Raw genomic sequence first — 21,352 nt, 5'->3', positions numbered from 1 at the left:
GTCAGAACGTAATTGAAATGGGTAAGAAACAACGACCAACGAGCCTGCCTGGAGGACAAACGCTTGGCCTCTCCGATATAAGACAAATTTTTGTGGTCTGTTAGAATGGTAACAGGATGTAATGTACCTTCCAATAAATGTCTCCACTCTTTCAAAGCCTTGATAACCGCTAGTAATTCCCTGTCACCAATGTCATATCTGCTCTCAGTACCGGACAATTTTTTAGAGAAAAATCCACATGGATGTAATGGTTTATCAACACCCAACCTTTGAGATAGGACAGCACCTAAACCAGTCTCTGATGCGTCTACCTCAAGTAGAAAAGGCAGGGAAGTGTCGGGGTGAACTAAAATTGGAGCGGAAGCGAAAAGCTCCTTGAGAGTTTTGAACGCAAGAAGAGCTTCAGTAGTCCAATTCTTAGTATCAGCCCCCTGTTTGGTCATATTAGTGATAGGTGCGATAATTGAAGAATAGCCCTTAATAAAGCGCCTATAATAATTAGAAAAACCAATAAATCTCTGTACGGCTTTAAGACCTTTGGGTAAAGGCCACTCTAGAATGGACTGGAGCTTATCCGGATCCATCGTAAATCCCTCCCCAGAGATCACATAGCCGAGAAAGGTTACCTGGGTTTGATCAAAGCTACATTTCTCCAACTTGCAGTACAAGCCATGCTGGAGAAGCTTGTGCAAAACCCTCCTGACTTGCTTGTGATGAGTCTCAATCTCACTAGAATGTATGAGTATATCATCTAGGTATACAATGACGCAATCTTGCTGAAATTCCCTAAGAACCTCATTTATCAGATCCTGGAATACAGCTGGTGCATTGCATAACCCAAAAGGCATAACAGTATATTCATAGTGGCCATATCGAGTATTGAATGCCGTCATCCACTCATGTCCCTGCTGGATTCTCACCAAGTTATATGCCCCTCTGAGGTCTAACTTGGTGAAAATTGTAGAGCCCTTCAAACGATCGAAGAGTTCGGTGATCAAGGGAATCGGGTAGGCATTTTTAATGGTTATCTTATTTAGGCCTCGATAATCAATACAAGGTCTCAAAGAACCATCCTTCTTTTTAACAAAAAAAAATCCAGCCCCGGCAGGAGAGGAGGACCTCCTAATGAATCCCTTGTCTAAATTTTCGTGAATATACTCCTCTAGAACTGAGTTCTCTTTCGTAGATAACGGGTATACATGACCTCTGGGGGGCATGGTACCAGGGAGTAGGTTAATTTTGCAATCAAAGGACCTGTGTGGGGGTAAGGTATCGGCTTTCTTTTTGTCAAATACCGCCTTTAAATCTAGATACTGAGACGGAATTTGTGTCTCTGTAGGATTGTCAGAGTTAGCTGATGTGTTGGTTAATCCGAGAGGTGAGACCTTCCGCAAGCATTTTTCTTGACAATTCTGTCCCCACGAAACTATCTCCCCTGACTCCCAATTAATAATAGGGTTATGTCTCCTCAACCAGGAGTACCCCAGGACTATGGGAATAGACGGAGAAGAAATGAGCAGTAAGGATATGTCCTCTCTATGTAGGATGCCAACAGTTAAGTTAATCGGTATGGTCTCATGGAAAATAACAGGCTCAAGTAACGGTCTACCATCGATGGCCTCAACAGCCAGTGGTATCTCTTTTAACTGGGATGGAATAGCATGCTTGGCAGCAAAACCCTGATCTATAAAGCTCTCAGCAGCTCCAGAATCGATTAGTGCCATAGTCTTAACTACTCCCTTTTCCCACTTTAAAGAAACGGGTAACAGGAGCCTGAGCTCTTTGTAGTTGTGAATAGAGGACAAAGTAGAAACACCCAAGGCCTGTCCTCTAGAGAAACTTAGGTGCGAGCGTTTCCCGAACGATTGGGACAATTTAGGCGTAAATGACCTCTGACTCCACAATACATACATAAACCCTCCCTTCTCCTGTACTGTCTCTCCCTCTCTGTGAGATGAGTACTGCCTATCTGCATAGGTTCAGAAATACGTAAGTCCTCGAACTCAGAATTTTGAAAGGTAGGCGCTAGTTTAAAGGAGGGTCTACGGGTCCTATCTCGAGTGTTCTGCCTCTCTCTTAGGCGTTCATCAATACGAGATATAAAAGAAATTAAATCCTCCAAATTTTCAGGGAGTTCTCTAGTAGCGACCTCGTCAAGAATTACATCTGATAACCCATTCAGAAACACATCTATATAAGCCTGTTCGTTCCACTTAACTTCTGCCGCCAAGGACCTGAACTCTAGTGCATAATCCACAAGTGTTCGATTGTCCTGTCTAAGGCGCAACAGTAATCTAGCTGCATTGACCTTTCTACCAGGAGGGTCAAAAGTTCTTCTAAACGCAGCTACAAAGGCATTATAATTATAGACTAGTGGATTATCATTCTCCCATAAAGGATTGGCCCATCTCAGAGCTTTCTCAATGAGTAAAGTAATAACAAATCCAACCTTCGCTCTATCTGTAGGATAAGAGCGGGGTTGTAATTCGAAATGGATGCTAATCTGGTTCAGAAAGCCACGACACTTCTCCGGTGACCCGCCATAACGTACTGGTGGGGTAATACGGGAAGAAGCACCTACAGTGGCTACCTCTAGACCTGAGACTGCAGGAGAAATAGAAGGAGTACGTGTCTCCTCAGGTGGATTACTAGCACGAGACAAAAGTGCCTGTAGTGCCAAAGCCATCTGATCCATCCTATGCTCCATGGCGTCAAACCTGGGATCCGAAGAACCAAGCTGACTGTTTGTACCTGCAGGATCCATTGGCCCTGTCGTAATGTCAGGATCGGGACAGGGATCCAACACGCAGGGTACAAAGAGTGGAAAGGTACGTATACCGGGCCTTAGAATGGCCGGACTAACGTACCGAGAGTAATAGAGAATAGTCAGAGACAAGCCGAGGTCGAGGGAACGAGAAGACAGATAAGCGAGAGACAAGCCGGGTCAAGGGATAACAGAGAAGCAGGGTAGTACAACAAGCCGAGTCAAAACCAAATAGAGCAAACTAGAATACCAGAGCACTGAGTGACTAGACAAGCTAGAACCACGACAGGGCAATGAGCTGAAGTGAGAAGTAAGCTTAAATACCCTGGCTCCGGATGAAGGACACGCCTCTGACAAGTACCGATTGGATATCGGACACTTGAGTGGCAGGTCGCTCGTGATAGCGCCATGACGTCACGTATTGAGCGTCCCGCTAGAAAAGGACGTGGATTCCTCGCGGTCGGTGTTTAAGTGACTGGATGAACCGCGAGGAACGAAGGAAGCAGCTCGTTTAGACGGATAAATTACTAAGTCTCTACCTCTTTTAGAGGTAGAGGCCTCAGGTACCCTGACATGATGATTCTATATGTGTGTTGTCAATGGATGATAGTCTTTCCATTTCATGTGCAGTGTGTTTGTCAATGTTCCTGTGGATGTGCAATGCCAATGTTCCTGTGGATGTACAATGTGAGGACGTGTGCATGCCAGTGCTGCTGTCAGTGTGCTTAACCCCTTAACGACGAGTGACGGACGAGGTCCGTCACTCAGGGGAATGCGTTAATGACGAGTGACGGACCTCGTCCGTCACCCGTTAAAATTAACCCCAGATCGCCGCAATCGCGGCGATCGTGGGGTTAATGGTGCTCCGGTCTGCCTCTGCATTAGAGGCAGACCGGGAGCACCGGATCGGGCTGCCCCAGCACATGTGCCCGCTCTGACAGCATGTCTGAGCGGGCACATGTGCTCTCTATACTCACCTCCGCCTCCCTGCACTTCCTGGTTCTGTGTGAAGTGCAGGGAGACGGATCTTCAGTGATCCTGCCCCCTGGTGGAAAAAAAAAATAGTAAAATTAAAATTCCACCCCCCTTTACCCATTTTAATAAAAAATTAACCCCTTACCTGCCAATTGATCACTGACTACAGTGATCAATTGGCAGGGATTACATTTTACTAAGATCTGATTTTTTTTTTAACCCCTGAGGGTTAATTCTTTTTTTTTTTAACCCTCAGGGGTTCAATTTATTTTATTAATTAATTTAAATATTTTAAAATTATAAATTTAGCTAGCTGGGGAGGGTGGAAGTTAGTGGGGAATTGGGGGATTTAGTATTACGCTAACTAGGGGTTAACGTTAAAAAAGTTTAAAAATAAGCTTTAAAAAGTTAAAAAATTAAGTTAAAAAAAAAGTTTTAATAACGTTTAAGTAAAAAATTAAAAAAAATAAACCCTTTACCCAGTCCAAATAAAAATTAACCCCTTCCCTGCCAGTCGATCACTGCCTACAGTGATCAAAATACAGATCACAGTATTATACTGTTCTAATTTTTTTTTTTAACCCCTGACGATTAACTTTTATTTATTTTTTAACCCTCAGGGGTTAAATTTATTTAATTAACTAATTTTAATATTGTATAATTAAATATTTTGCTAGCTGGGGTGGGTGGGAGTTATGGGAAAATGGGGAATTTACTGTTAGTGCTGCTTACTGCTAGTTAGGGGTTAACGTAAAAAAAAAAAGCTTAGAAAAATGTTAAATCTGTAAAAAAAAGTTTTACGAAACTTTACGAAACTTTAAAAAAATGAATAATCAAAACAAAAGTTTAAAAAATAGTTTTAAAAAGTAAAAAAAGTTTTTTAAAAAGTAAAAAAATACATTTAATAACGCTCATTACCACTACACCTGGTACAAGCTAGCGGAAAAATGATCCCACGCTAAGGTTCAAAATATGCCTTTTGAAATACCCTGGGATGTCTTCTTTAAGAAATGGTATGGCTTTATGGGGTATTTGGTTTATATAGCCTGGTAAAATACTCTAAAATGGGACATGGGCACAGCGTAAAAATTTAAAGTTTGAAAAACAATGGAATGGCTGTGTCCCAAATGTGCCCCTCCGATGTCCACATATACCTGGCAAAGGTACATACGGGGGTATTTTTGTACTCAGCAGACATAGCTGAGCAACATATGAAGTATTATACAGTGGTAGTACACATAAGGTTTGCAAAATATACTGTGCAAACTCACTTTGTGTGTCAAAAGGGCAGAAAAAACGCTTATTACCACTACACCTGGTACAAGCTAGCGGAAAAATGATCCCACGCTAAGGTTCAAAATATGCCTTTTGAAATACTCTGGGGTGTCTACTTTAAGAAATGGTAGGCCTTTGTGGGGTAGTTTGAATTTAAAACCTGCAAAGATGCTTGGAAATTGCACATAGGCCCGGCGTCAAAATTCAAAGTTCGGTCAAAACTGATATGGCTTGGTCTCCTATATGGCACTGTAGCTTCACAAAATAGTGCCATAGACATACAATGGGGGTGTCCTTTTACTCAGAAGACTTAGCTGAGCATAATTTGGGGGGTTTGAACTTAGTGGCACACATGAAATATACAAAATGCCCAGCAAAAATGCAATCCGTATGTAAAAAATGCACAAAATTATTTTTTACCACATACTTTGGCATGTAATGGTAAAAAAATGGGGGCATGTTAAGGCACAATATGCACCTTATGAGATACCCTGGAGTGTCTTCTTTTACAAATGGTAGGCCTTTGTGGGGTGTTTTTGAACAGTCAAACTGTTATAATACCCCAAATGGAAGCATAGGCTCATTAAATCCGTCTCTCAAAATTCTACTGTGAATACTGAAAAGGACAGGTCTCCTGTATGGCACTGTAGCTTCACGAAATAGTGCCATAGACATACAATGGGGGTGTCCTTTTACTCAGAAGACTTAGCTGAGCATAATTTGGGGGGTTTGAACTTAGTGGCACACATGAAATATACAAAATGCCCAGCAAAAATGCAATCCGTATGTAAAATATGCACAAAATTATTTTTTACCACATACTTTGGCATGTAATGGTAAAAAAATGGGGGCATGTTAAGGCACAATATGCACCTTATGAGATACCCTGGAGTGTCTACTTTTACAAATGGTAGGCCTTTGTGGGTTTTTTTTGAACAGTCAAACTACTATAATACCCCAAATGGAAGCATAGGCTCATTAAATCCGTCTCTCAAAATTCTACTGTGAATACTGAAAAGGACAGGTCTCCTATATGGCACTGTAGCTTCACGAAATAGTGCCAAAGACATACAATGGGGGTACCGTTGTACTCAGCAGAAGTAACTGAACACATAATAAAACTTTGTACAGGAATAGCACACACCAACTTTACAAAATACACATGAGAAGTTCTTTGTTATAAGTTTGTGTGCGAAAACCCCAAAAAAACACAATTTTACTCCAATATTTAGCAGAGGTTGGCGGTAAAATGGCTACGTAGAAAGTGTCAAAACAACCTTAGGTAAATAGGCTGTGGTGTCTACTTTATATAAATATATACTTTTGTGTGGCAATTTTGTTTTCTTTTATGGCTATTAGGCTTACAAGACAAACATACCAAATTCGAAAATCGCTCCACATAAAAAGTTTATTTTACTCCTTGTGCTTTGTGATCTGTAACTACCAAAAAAAACTTAAAATCCCAGACACATTATATATTCTGTAATTCAGAACAACTAAATGAATTTATTTTTAATTACTTTCTTTAACCTGCACTAATTATGTACACATTATTATTGCAAAAACTGTAAAAAAAAACACACAAAAATTCATTTTTTTGCATATTTCTGTATTTTTTTTTATAATAAATAAGCATTTATATATATATGTGTTACATCAAATTAAAGCCCTTTCTGTCCTTTAAAAAACGGTATATAATATGTGTCGGTGCAATAAATTAGTAAAATGCAAATTGCAGTTGAACGCAAATAGCAAAAAATGCCGTTGTCATTAAGTGAAAGACAAGCTTCTGAAGCTCTGTCCTTAAGGGGTTAAACGTCAAAATGGCACAATGGCTCCTGTATATGTGTGCAATGTCATTATATGTACATTACAACAGTTCCTGTGTGTATTCATTGTCAGTGTCAGTGTTTTAGTGTTCATGTCAGTTTGTGCAGTGCTTGTGTGTATAATCTGATTGGAACCATCACTCTATATACCATCTCCTCCAGTTTAAACTCCCACATCCTGATGTAAACTATAATGCACAGTACATTCTTATTTCACTTACTTTTTTTATTTAGAGCCCTTGCCATTTTAACACATTCTTTCTCCATTCCAAAATCCCCATGCCGAGTATCCCTCCTTTTACACCCTCATTATTCTGTCTTTATTTACATTCCCACTGCATTCTGACATACAAAGTGGAGGAGATATAACATGCACATCACAAAGGTTAAAGAGTTTGTTAGAGCTTACAAACAGTAGAAGCTAACCATTAAACATTTAAGATCAATACATCCCACGTTGCAAAAATGTGTTTTACCAGTTGCTCCTTTTGACGCATGAAACCTATTTCTTATTTGAAGAACAAACACAATTTCCCTAATCCACTGGATACATAGGCATCACTATGCAGATGTAACTCTGCTATATGGAGGATTAACAAAAGCATGGTTTTATATTTAACAATTTGACAGAGCTGTATTTAAATATATATATATATATATATATATATATATATATATATATTGACATAGTTACATAAGCTAAAAAGAAACATGCGTCAATCAAGTTCAGACTTTCTTATATCTGTTTTTGCTGATCATCCAAAAAGAAAGCAAAAACAGCTTAAAGAGCATTTCAATTTTGCAAAAAAATAGGAAAAATGTCCAACTTCACCCCAGAATGGCAGATCTCTCTTTGGATCAAGAGGCTATTACCCCACAAATTTTAAATGATTTATCTAAATATGTTTCATATAAGTGGTCCCAGAACAGAACTCCGAGGGGCACCATTTACCACTTTTGTCCAGTTTGAAAATCTACCATTAAAGGGACACTTTAGTCACCTGAACAACTTTAGCTTAATGAAGCAGTTTTGGTGTATAGAACATGCCCCTGCAGCCTCACTGCTCAATCCTCTGCCATTTAGGAGTTAAATCCCTTTGTTTATGAACCCTAGTCACACCTCCCTGCATGTGACTTGCACATCCTTCCATAAACACTTCCTGTAAAGAGAGCCCTATTTAGGCTTTCTTTATTGCAAATTCAGTTTAATTAAGATTTTGTTTCTGCTATGTTAATAGCTTGCTAGACCCTGCAAGAGCTTCCTGTATGTGATTCAAGTTCAATTTAGAGATTGAGATACAATTATTTAAGGTAAATTACATCTGTTTGAAAGTGAAACCAGTTTTTTTTCCATGCAGGCTCTGTCAATCATAGCCAGGGGAGGTCTGGCTAGGGCTGCATAAATAGAAACAAAGGGATTTAACTCCTAAATGACAGTGAATTGAGCAGTGACATTGCAAGGGAATGATCTATACACTAAAACTGCTTTATTTAGCTAAAGTAATTTAGGTGACTATAGTGTTCCTTTAATGACAACTCTCTGTGCTCCGTATTAAACTCTAACCTATTGTGTGGAAACGTATCTAAGACCACGGCAAAATCGAAATAGATCACATCCACAGCAACACGAAACAAGATTTCTCATCATGTGCTGCGTGGACTAATAAGGGAGTATTTGACTGAGCAGCAATAGGTGGCTGTGTTTGCCTGAAAATGTCAGATGACTGCTTTAAACCTACACAGAGTCAATTGCTGGTATAAATTGGTATGACTTGAAAGAAGTGTGTAATCTCTGCCTTAGCTATACCTCCAATGGGGGCTGGCATGTGGGTGGACCAGGGAACCTTATTTTTTATTTTATTAAACTGCTCAGAAATAGTTTACACTGAATGGAGGGACAGCAGGGGGACTCCAGGCACTGTAATCTATCACCTTAAAGGATCACTATAGGGTCAGGAACACAAACATGTATTCCTGACCCTATAGTGTTAAAACCGCGATCTAGCCCCCCCCCCCCTGGGCCCCTCATGCCTCCATAAATATAGCAAATTCTTACTGTATTCAAGCCTGAAGCTGTAACTCTGCAGGCTGTTAGACTTAGAAAAACAAGCAGTCTGCTGACATCATCAGAAGTGGTAGCCTGATCCAATCACAATGCTTCCCCATAGGATTGGCTGAGACTGACAAGGCGGCATATCAGGGGCAGAGCCAGCATGATTCAAACACAGCCCTTGCCAATCAGCATCTCTTCATAGAGATTAATTGAATCAATGAATCTCTATGAGGAAAGTTTAGTGTCTGCATGCAGAGGGAGGAGATACTGAATGTATGGATGCATTTTAGGCAGCCATGACCCAGGAACAGTGGTGTATCCTGGTTTTGTGCTGCCCTAGGCAGGACAAAACTCAGGCGCCCCCCCACCCCTGCGCCACCCCCACCCAACCTTTCCCCCTGTCCCGCATTCTAAATACACACACACATTCACTGACAGATACGCATACACTAGCTAACAGAAACACACACTCGCTAACAGAAACACACACTCACTAGCAGACACAAACTAGCAGACACACACACTCACTAACATACACACACACTCACAGGCAAACACACACACTAACAGACACACACACTCAGACACACACACTCACTAACAGACACACACTCACAGGCAAACACACTAACAGAAACACACACTAACACACACACTAACAGAAACACACTAACACACACACACTAACACACCCACATTAACACATTTTTTAAAATGTAAACACCCCCCCAGCCTCCTTACCTTTGGGAATGCTGGGGGGGGTGTCTCTTCCTCCCAGGTGATCCAGTGGCTGCTGGGCGAGCGGCACTGCCTGGTGGGCGGCCGGCGAGGGAGCACTTCCTCTGAGCTGTCTGCTCAGCTCCCTCGTGCGCTGCAGAGTGAGGCTGGGAGCCAGAACATGACGTCATATTCCTGCTCCGCCTCCCAGCTTCACTCTGCGGCGCGCGAGGCAGCTGAGCAGACAGCTCAGAGGAAGTGCTCCCTCGCCGGCCGCCCACCAGCGCCGCCCGAACGCCCATCAGCTCGCCGGCAGCCCAGCATGTCAGTTAGCCGCAAGGCTAACAAGACATTTGCCTTGGGCATTTGGGGGCGGCTTTTTTTGCCGCCCCCTGGAAAATGCCGCCCAAGGCAAATGCCTTGTTTGCCTCGCGGCTAGGATCTCTAACAGCTATCCGAGGAGTGGCCAGTGAAGTTATCACTAGGCTGTCATGAAAACACTGCATTTTCTCTGAAAAGACAGTGTTTACAGCAAAAAGCCTGAAGGTAATGATTCTACTCACCAGAACAAATTCAATAAGCTGTAGTTGTTCTGGTGACTATAGTGTCCCTCTAACTATTTTGTTGTACAATTTAAAACTCACAGGTCAGTGACTTAAGGTTTTAGAAAAAAATGAATATTTTGTTTTTATTTGTAAAATATTTTTTGGGGGGTTTGTACCGTTTTAAATAGTTCACAATTACATACATACATCATACTTAGACCCACCTTATAATATCTTAATTCAAAGTACAAATGGCATTATGACTTCTTCATACATTTTCTTTTTCATTTAAACCCTAACTCGGCGGCTTATTTATCTGGTCTCTATTTCTTAAGTATGTGTGTGAACTTATTATCCTTTTTTTAGATAAAGAAAAGAAACAAAAGAGAAGAACAACAACAACAACAAAAAAAAAGGATAAAATGTGTTTTAATACTCAGAAATAGCAGTTTAAAGGGTTTTCAACTAGGGAATCAACTACATAATAAACCCCTGCTGGACACTCAGAGATTTGCTATTTTAATAAACTATAACCTAATGTCGCTTGCCTGTGACACCGGGATTTAAATCAATATTAGATCTGTAGTATCAGATAGCAAATTTAATGATAAATGAGTCTCTGGTAATCTATAAAACAGATACTTGTTACAATGTTGCCACCTAGAGGTTACAGGAAATATAAGGATCACACAATGTTGATTAACAATGAAATTATTTATGCATCAGTTTTCTGTTATATAATCATTTTAAAGTGCACCACTCGCCGTGGAATTGGAAATATTGACATACAACATTCAGACATCACAATAGCTACTCCACCATGATATCATCCCATTTGTGTGTACGCCAATAGAAAGGCCATCTAGTTAGTGTGCTGCTTTAACCGCATAAATCAGGTAAACAAAAGCTGGAAGGGTTGCAATGAATTGCAATTTTTAATGTAGTGCACTGCACCTCTAAAGAAGTTTTGCATTCCAACTGCTGTGGATTACCATTGCTCATTCTCAGTTTTGCAAAATATGAAATCGTGAGAGCAAGCACACATGGCATGCATTACATACCAAAAACACAAAATATAGTAACCCTAGTGAACTCCAAAGGGACACTATAGTCACCAGAACAACTACAGCTTAATGTAGTGGTTCTTGTGAGTATAGCCAGTCCCTGCAGGCATTTTTATGTAAACACTGCCCTTTCAGATAAAAAGCAGTGTTTACATTACAGCCTAGCAACATCTACAGTGGCCAATCCTCAGATATCTACTAGAGGTGCTTCCTGGGTCAGTTCTGCACAGCGTGCAGCACTGTTGTTCAGCGTCTCCACGCTTTGCATGGAGATGCTGAACTTTCTCCATAGAGTTACATTGAATCAATGCACCTCTATGAGGAGATGCTAATTGGCGCAGCTTGAGCAATAGCCTCCCAAAACTTTCCTATGGGAAAACATTGGATTGCCTGAAAATCTGATGATGCCAGCTATGGAGGCAGATCTGGGTGAGGACCCGATGTGAGGAGCCCTGTACGGTGCTGGAAAAAGCTGAATAAAATCACCTTTCGGACACGAGGTAAGGGGGGGCCCAATCACATAAATGGTGGTTTAGACCTATATAGTGTCAGAAACACATGTTTGTGTTCCAGACACTATCGTGCCCATTTAACGACTATTATCCCTATAGCAGGAATTTTAAATTATATTCCCACAGATGTTGGGTAGCCTACATCTCCCAGATTTCTTTGAATGGACTAAATGGACAGAGAATCATGGGAGTTATAGTTTAGCAATATCTGGAGGACTGCAGTTTGAGATGCCGGTCCTAGACTAACTCAGAAAAACTGAAATAGGGTAGTCCACAAACGTACAAGAGGTCTTGCAGCTAACAGCATTAAAATGTTTGTCTAAGCATCTTGACCACACCAGTGTTTTGAAATGGTCGTGGCACATGGACCTTGCATGTGCATTGTTTCATAAAAATCGTGTACATATTTAATATTGCTGCAGGAGGTGTAAGGGGCCTTAGCTGGCTTTTGGATTGGAAATATCTAAATATTTAGTCAGCTTAGTTTGCATTAAGGAGGACAACAGCCTTCTAAGGAAATATGGGATTTATACCAGATCGATATCCTCTGGTAGGTTTCATTGGTAGGTTTTCATATTATTTCCCTTTGCCGACCTCCAGAAAATCAACCTGCTATTCCATGAGTCACTGAAATAAAATAAATTTAGGTAGACAATATTGTCACTACTTTATGTTGAATTCAGAAGCAGCAAGACAGATAAAAAGAAGATAGCACGGCTTCCCAGGTTACAAGCATGCACTAATGGGACACTAGCACCCAGACCACTTCATCTCATTACAGTGGTCTGAAGCAGTGTCCCTGGATCCTGTTTGACTAAGTAACATGATGCTTGAGGTCATCATGCTTATGATACAATGTTTTCCTATAGGGAAAGCAAAGATAGCACCCAAATACTTAGAGTGTACTCTTCGGTAGCTTACAGTACCGAAAAGCCAATGGACCTAGCCTGACTGATATTCCTAAACCCCGTACATCACAATCTTGAATAAAAAACAAAAAAAATGTTAAAAAAACAAAACAATGGTTCAAAGCACGTTTGACGTTTTGCACATGGCACTTATGTCAGGAACTAAAGAAAGAGTGACATTGAGGGTCATCAAGAACCAGAATTTAAAGTAATACGTTCATCCTCAAGGGCGTTACTGAGCCCATCCATCGGTCAAAGCACTAGCCCAATCATAATGCCTCCTTGTTGCTGAGCAAAGAAGCAAATTGCATAGTATGGGTATAGATTGTAAATAATAAGTAGGATCTCTATGATCACCTCCTTCTAATAACAAAGTTTGTGTGGCCTTCATACAAGTCTCTGGTGGCAATGTCTAGACAGAATGGGATGCATAACTCAAAACATCCAAGTACAACTCAATCGATAAACGATATCCAGAGACAAATATTTAAAGTCTTAAGACAAATCCTAAACTCCAGACAAAAGATATATATATAAATTGATATATATATATATTTATATATACACACTATGTCTATATATGCACCCTGTGTGTTATCATGGACGTTATTGCTTCTACACAATGTACATTGTTTTGTCCGGTGTAAGGATATACCGGTTATGCATCACCTGCATATCTCAAGTTAGACTTTGATAAGTCTTTTTTGGGCACAAAAACAAGAGAAATCCCATTTCAACAACTATCCCAGAGTTAATAGCTTGACATGCAAATGTGTCCAGACGAACCATGTGTTTCAGACTCCACACTATGTTTCTGCACACGCCCTTAACAATGGACACTGTTTTAAACACAGTTTTGTTTGTTTTTAAAACCAAAGCATGCAATACGATCAAAAGGCTCAGTGACCAGAAACCGGCCATAGACTGCAGTTTTGACCTTGTGGGTCTCATCAGCATGGCGCCAATTCTGGTCTCAAAACTGAAGCCTCTATGAGCACATACAGCTAGGTACCACAAGGATTGTGGTGCAACCAGACACAATAAAACTCCTCTCATAGCAAATACTAAAATTACTGTTATACCTGCACTAGCACTTCTCTAAGAGACACAGGTGATGCATAAATGGATTTATTATTTTGTATTTGCACAGTGTGGATTGTTGTATCCTGTTTGGTCTCAATTTTGTAAATTTTTTTTGGGTACAACAGGACTGTTGCCTTAACTCAGGACCGTTCTGCCAAAGACTTCTTGGAGATACCACGTGGTTCAGCAAAATCCCAAAGCTTGCCTCCAGTCACGTGGTTACGCTAGAGGCAAATACTATAAACCCAAATTATAAAAAAAACAAAGATAAAATGCTGATAAAGGACCGCTACTAGCAGTGTAACTTTGCATTCGATCCAAGCGACTGGCCATCGGTTGCGGGCTGGCGTCAGTGTGACGTTTTGTCTCGGGTGCTCGCACTCCCCGGGTAGAGCAGAATGCGCAGAGCGAAGTGGCCTGCCCCTGACGTCATAGCCAGGCGCCGTGGTTGGGAACATGCAGTGGCTGGGTGACAGGACGCCGCGCATGCGCAGATCGGGTCCCGTGACGTCGTTTCCCGTCGCCGTGGTGGGCAGCAGCGATGGCAGCTCTTGGGGACTGCGAGTTCCTGGTGAGGAGGGCTCGGGAGCTGGTGCTGGAAGATACGTGCGCAGCCCGAGCCTGGCTCATCACTGCCCGCACCCTGTACCCGCAGGACTTCAATATCCAGGTATGATCAGACAGCAGCCACCAACCCTGCCATCACACTGAGAGCTGGGGGTCATAATAATACACTGCGTATGGAATGCCATCACACTGAGAGCTGGGGATCATAATAATACACTGTGTATGGAATAACATCACACTGACTGCACGCTGAGAGCTGGGGGTCATAATAATACACTGTGTATGGAATAACATCACACTGACTGCACACTGAGAGCTGGGGGTCATAATAATACACTGTGTATGGAGTGACATCACACTGACTGCACACTGAGAGCTGGGGGTCATAATAATACACTGCGTATGGAATGCCATCACACTGAGAGCTGGGGATCATAATAATACACTGTGTATGGAATAACATCACACTGACTGCACACTGAGAGCTGGGGGTCATAATAATACTCTTTGTATGGAGTGACATCACACTGACTGCATACTGAGAGCTGTGTACAGTACTCCAAGTGAGGTCTCACCAGTCTCACCAGTGTTCTGTACAATGGCATGAGCACTTCCCTCTTTCTACTGCTAATACCTCTCCCTGTACAACCTGGCATTCTGCTAGCATTTCCTGCTGCTCTATTACATTGTCTGCCTACCTTTAAGTCCTCAGAAATAATCACCCCTAAATCCCTTTCCTCAGATGTTGAGGTTAGGACTCTATCAAATATTCTGTACTCTGCCCTTGGGTTTTTACGTCCAAGATGCATTATCTTGCACTTATCCACATTAAATGTCAGTTGCCACAACTCTGACCATTTTTCTAGTTTACCTAAATCATTTGGCTTATCCCTCCTGGAACATCAACTCTGTTACATATCTTAGTATCATCCGCAAAAAGACACACCTTACCATCAAGACCTTCTGCAATATCACTAATAAAAATCTTAAAGAGAATGGGTCCAAGTACAGATCCCTGAGGTACCCCACTGGTGACAAGCCCAAGCTTCGAATATACTCCATTGACTACAACCCTCTGTTGCCTGTCACTCAGCCACTGCCTTACCCATTCAACAATATTGGAATCCAGACTCAAAGATTGCAGTTATTGATAAGCCTTCTATGTGCAACAGTGTCAAAAGCCTTACTGAAATCTAGGTAAGCAATGTCTACTGCACCACCCTGATCTATAATTTTAGTTACCCAATCAAAAAAATCAATAAGATTAGTTTGGCATGATCTCCCTGAAGTAAACCCATGTTGTCTCTGATCTTGAAATCCATGTGTTTTTAGATGTTCAACAATCCTATCCTTTAACATGGTTTCCATCACTTTCCCCACTACTAAAGTAAGGCTTACTGGCCTATAGTTGCCCGACTCCTCCCTATTACCTTTCTTGTGAATGGGCACAACATTCGCTAACTTCCAATCTTCCGGGACTACTCCTGTTAACAATGATTGGTTAAATAAATCTGTTAATGGTTTTGCTAGTACACCACTAAGCTCTTTTAATAGCTTTGGGTGTATTCCATCAGGTCCCATTGACTTATTTGTGTTTACTTTTGACAGTTGAAATAGAACCTCTTCCTATGGAATGACATCACACTGACTGCACACTGAGAGCTGGGGGGTCATAATAATACTCTGTGTATGGAATGACATCACACTGACTGCACACTGAGATCTGGGGGGTCATAATAATACTCTGTGTATGGAGTGACATCACACTGACTGTACACTGAGAGCTGGGGGTCATAATGATACACTGTGTATAGAATGACATCACACGGACTGCACACTGAGAGCTGGGGGTCATAATAATAATACACTGTGTATGGAGTGACTTCACACTGACTGCACACTGACTGCACACTGAGAGCTGGGGATCATAATAATACACCGTGTATGGAGTGACATCACACTGACTGCACACTGAGAGCTGGGGGTCATAATAATACACTGTGTATGGACTGACATCACACTGACTGCACACTGAGAGCTGGGGGTCATAATAATACACTGTGTGTGGAGTGACATCACACTGAGAGTCACACTGACTGCACACTGAGAGCTGGGGATCATAATAATACACTGTGTATGGAATGACATCACACTGACTGCACACTGAGAGCTGGGGGTCAAAATAATACACTGTGTATGGAGTGACATCACACTGACTGCACACTGAGAGCTGGGGGTCATAATAATACACTGTGTATGGGATGACATCACACTGACTGCACACTGAGAGCTGGGGGTCATAATAATACACTGTGTATGGATGGGATGACATCACACTGAAAGCTGGGGGTCATAATAATACTCTGTGTATGGAGTGACATCACACTGACTGCACACTGAGAGCTGGGGGTCATAATAATACACTGTGTATGGGATGACATCACACTGACTGCACACTGAGAGCTGGGGGTCATAATAATACACTGTGTATGGATGGGATGACATCACACTGAGAGCTGGGGGTCATAATAATACACTGTGTATGGAATGACATCACACTGACTGCACACTGAGAGCTGGGGGGTCATAATAATACACTGTGTATGGAGTGACATCACACTGACTGCACACTGAGAGCTGGGGGTCATAATAATACACTGTGTATGGAATGACATCACACTGACTGCACACTGAGAGCTGGGGGGTCATAATAATACACTGTGTATGGAGTGACATCACACTGACTGCACACTGAGAGCTGGGGGTCATAATAATACACTGTGTATGGAATGACATCACACTGACTGCACACTGAGAGCTGGGGGGTCATAATAATACACTGTGTATGGGATGACATCACACTGACTGCACACTGAGAGCTGGGGGTCATAATAATACACTGTGCATGGAGTGACATCACACTGACTGCACACTGAGAGCTGGGGGGTCATAATAATACACTGTGTATGGAGTGACATCACACTGACTGCACACTGAGAGCTGGGGGTCATAATAATACACTGTGTATGGGATGACATCACACTGACTGCACACTGAGAGCTGGGGGTCATAATAATACACTGTGCATGGAGTGACATCACACTGACTGCACACTGAGAGCTGGGGGGTCATAATAATACACTGTGTATGGAGTGATATCACACTGACTGCACACTGAGAGCTGGGGGTCATAATAATACACTGTGTATGGACTGACATCACACTGACTGCACACTGAGAGCTGGGGGTCATAATAATACACTGTGTATGGAATGACATCACACTGACTGCACACCGAGAGCTGGGGGTCATAATAATATACTGTATGGAATGACATCACACTGACTGCACACCGAGAGCTGGGGGTCATAATAATACACTGTGTATGGAATGACATCACACTGACTGCACACCGAGAGCTGGGGGTCATAATAATACACTGTGTATGGAGTGACATCACACTGACTGCACACTGAGAGCTGGGGGTCATAATAATACACTGTGTATGGAGTGACATCACACTGACTGCACACTGAGAGCTGGGGGTCATAATAATACACTGTGTATGGAGTGACATCACACTGACTGCACACTGAGAGCTGGGGGTCATAATAATACACTGTGTATGGGATGACATCACACTGACTGCACACTGAGAGCTGGGGGTCATAATAATACACTGTGTATGGGATGACATCACACTGACTGCACACTGAGAGCTGGGGGTCATAATAATACACTGTGCATGGAGTGACATCACACTGACTGCACATTGAGAGCTGGGGGTCATAATAATACACTGTGTATGGAGTGACATCACACTGACTGCACACTGAGAGCTGGGGATCATAATAATACACTGTGTATGGACTGACATCACACTGACTGCACACTGAGAGCTGGGGGTCATAATAATACACTGTGTATGGAGTGACATCACACTGACTGCACACTGAGAGCTGGGGGTCATAATAATACACTGTGTATGGAGTGACATCACACTGACTGCACACTGAGAGCTGGGGGTCAAAATAATACACTGTGTATGGAATGACATCACACTGACTGCACACCGAGAGCTGGGGGTCATAATAATACACTGTGTATGAAATGACATCACACTGACTGCACACTGAGAGCTGGGGGTCATAATAATACACTGTGTATGGGATGACATCACACTGACTGCACACCGAGAGCTGGGGGTCATAATAATACACTGTGTATGGAGTGACATCACACTGACTGCACACTGACTGCACACTGAGAGCTGGGGATCATAATAATACACTGTGTATGGACTGACATCACACTGACTGCACACTGAGAGCTGGGGGTCATAATAATACACTGTGTATGGAGTGACATCACACTGACTGCACACTGAGAGCTGGGGGTCATAATAATACACTGTGTATGGAGTGACATCACACTGACTGCACACTGAGAGCTGGGGGTCAAAATAATACACTGTGTATGGAATGACATCACACTGACTGCACACTGAGAGCTGGGGGTCATAATAATACACTGTGTATGGGATGACATCACACTGACTGCTGGGGATCATAATAATACACTGTGTATGGAATGACATCACACTGACTGCACACTGAGAGCTGGGGGTCATAATAATACACTGTGTATGGAGTGACGTCACACTGACTGCACACTGAGAGCTGGGGGTCATAATAATACACTGTGTATGGAGTGACATCACACTGACTGCACACTGAGAGCTGGGGGTCATAATAATACACTGTGTATGGAGTGACGTCACACTGACTGCACACTGAGAGCTGGGGGTCATAATAATACACTGTGTATGGAGTGACATCACACTGACTGCACACTGAGAGCTGGGGGTCATAATAATACTCTGTGTATGGGATGACATCACACTGACTGCACACTGAGAGCTGGGGGTCATAATAATACTCTGTGTATGGAATGACATCACACTGACTGCACACTGAGAGCTGGGGGTCATAATAATACACTGTGTATGGAGTGACGTCACACTGACTGCACACTGAGAGCTGGGGGTCATAATAATACACTGTGTATGGAGTGACATCACACTGACTGCACACTGAGAGCTGGGGGTCATAATAATACACTGTGTATAGAGTGACATCACACTGACTGCACACTGAGAGCTGGGGGTCATAATAATACACTGTGTATGGAGTGACATCACACTGACCGCACACTGAGAGCTGGGGATCATAATAATACACTGTGTATGGAGTGATATCACACTGACTGTACACTGAGAGCTGGGGGTCATAATAATACACTGTGTATGGAGTGACATCACACTGACCGCACACTGAGAGCTGGGGATCATAATAATACACTGTGTATGGAGTGACATCACACTGACTGCACACTGAGAGCTGGGGGGTCATAATAATACACTGTGTATGGAGTGACATCACACTGACTGCACACTGAGAGCTGGGGGGTCATAATAATACACTGTGTATGGAGTGACATCACACTGACTGCACACTGAGAGCTGGGGGGTCATAATAATACACTGTGTATGGAGTGACATCACACTGACTGCACACTGAGAGCTGGGGGTTCATAATAATACACTGTGTATGGAGTGACATCACACTGACTGCACACTGAGAGCTGGGGGGTCATAATAATACACTGTGTATGGAGTGACATCACACTGACTGCACACTGAGAGCTGGGGGGGTCATAATAATACTCTGTGTATGGAGTGACATCACACTGACTGCACACTGAGAGCTGGGGGTCATAATAATACACTGTGTATGGACTGACATCACACTGACTGCACACTGAGAGCTGGGGGGTCATAATAATACACTGTGTATGGAGTGACATCACACTGACTGCACACTGAGAGCTGGGGGGTCATAATAATACACTGTGTATGGAGTGACATCACACTGACTGCACACTGAGAGCTGGGGGGTCATAATAATACTCTGTGTATGGGATGACATCACACTGACTGTACACTGAGAGCTGGGGGTCATAATAATACACTGTGTATGGAGTGACATCACACTGACTGCACACTGAGAGCTGGGGGGTCATAATAATACACTGTGTATGGAGTGACATCACACTGACTGCACACTGAGAGCTGGGGGGTCATAATAATACTCTGTGTATGGGATGACATCACACTGACTGTACACTGAGAGCTGGGGGTCATAATAATACACTGTGTATGGAGTGACATCACACTGACCGCACACTGAGAGCTGGGGGTCATAATAATACACTGTGTATGGATGGGATGACATCACACTAAGAGCTGGGGGTCATAATATTGTTTATAATACACCCTGTATGTAATGCCTTCATGGCGATATTAGAACTTAATGTTAGCCTATTCTGGGAGAACATTCTGAAATGAGCCTCTGCTCTGTTTAAAGGGCCGATCTAAGTTTTTTTTTGTTTGTTTTTATTCTATTTTTTTTTTTTTTAATCAATGCAAAAAAGGACTCTAATCTAACCACAATAAGGAAACCTGTATCATTATATAAATAACAATATCTTAATATCAGTGTTTAGCAAGCAAGCTGTCTTCTGTTTAAAAATTGTTAGTGAAATAAGCATTCCATTATCGGCTTTATGACCGGTTTCTGTGCCACCTGTATGCATAGCGTGCAGCATGAGTTCAGTACCGAACCCCGTTATTTTTACTTTTAGAAGTGGCTTATGTGTACTGATTTAAATGTTCCAGATAAATAAGCTATTGATTTCTCAGGACTCCATTTAACATATAGGGCGCCTTTTCACACTAGTCAGCTGGGCAATTTGCGCACTGCCTATAAAACCACACACATCTTTCAAGTCCCCGCAAAAAGTAAAGTAAACCATTGCAGTGCACTAATGTGGTTATGTTGCCAGGAGTGTCCTGATGCAACCAAACTTCAGTAAATATTCAAAATGTTTTGACTTCTTACCTGGGTACATAAGATGCAACTCTCTGCAGAATAGCTGTGTACGCCTAGTTAGGTGCTTGCATTGGCTCTCTTTAGCCAAGCTCTGCACAGCAGGGCCAGCT

At 42.3% G+C, this 21,352-nt stretch overlaps 1 protein-coding gene across 2 annotated transcripts in view; it reads left to right on the top strand.

Annotated features, from left to right (window-relative positions):
• Positions 1-14,229: 14,229 nt before the first annotated feature.
• The window catches only part of INTS10 (integrator complex subunit 10), a 32,450-nt gene continuing 25,327 nt past the window's right edge, over positions 14,230-21,352 (top strand). The window contains exon 1 of one of the 2 annotated variants that reach the window (XM_063455806.1): positions 14,230-14,395. In XM_063455806.1, coding sequence (XP_063311876.1) covers positions 14,267-14,395 — 129 coding nt within the window. In that variant the 5' untranslated portion in view covers positions 14,230-14,266. The remainder of the gene's footprint in view (positions 14,396-21,352) is intronic. The other variant, XM_063455807.1, reaches the window with a different exon arrangement.

This window comes from Pelobates fuscus, chromosome 5 (assembly GCF_036172605.1).
Source record: "Pelobates fuscus isolate aPelFus1 chromosome 5, aPelFus1.pri, whole genome shotgun sequence".
Lineage (NCBI taxonomy): Eukaryota > Metazoa > Chordata > Amphibia > Anura > Pelobatidae > Pelobates > Pelobates fuscus.
This window is presented reverse-complemented; position numbering and strand designations above follow the sequence as displayed.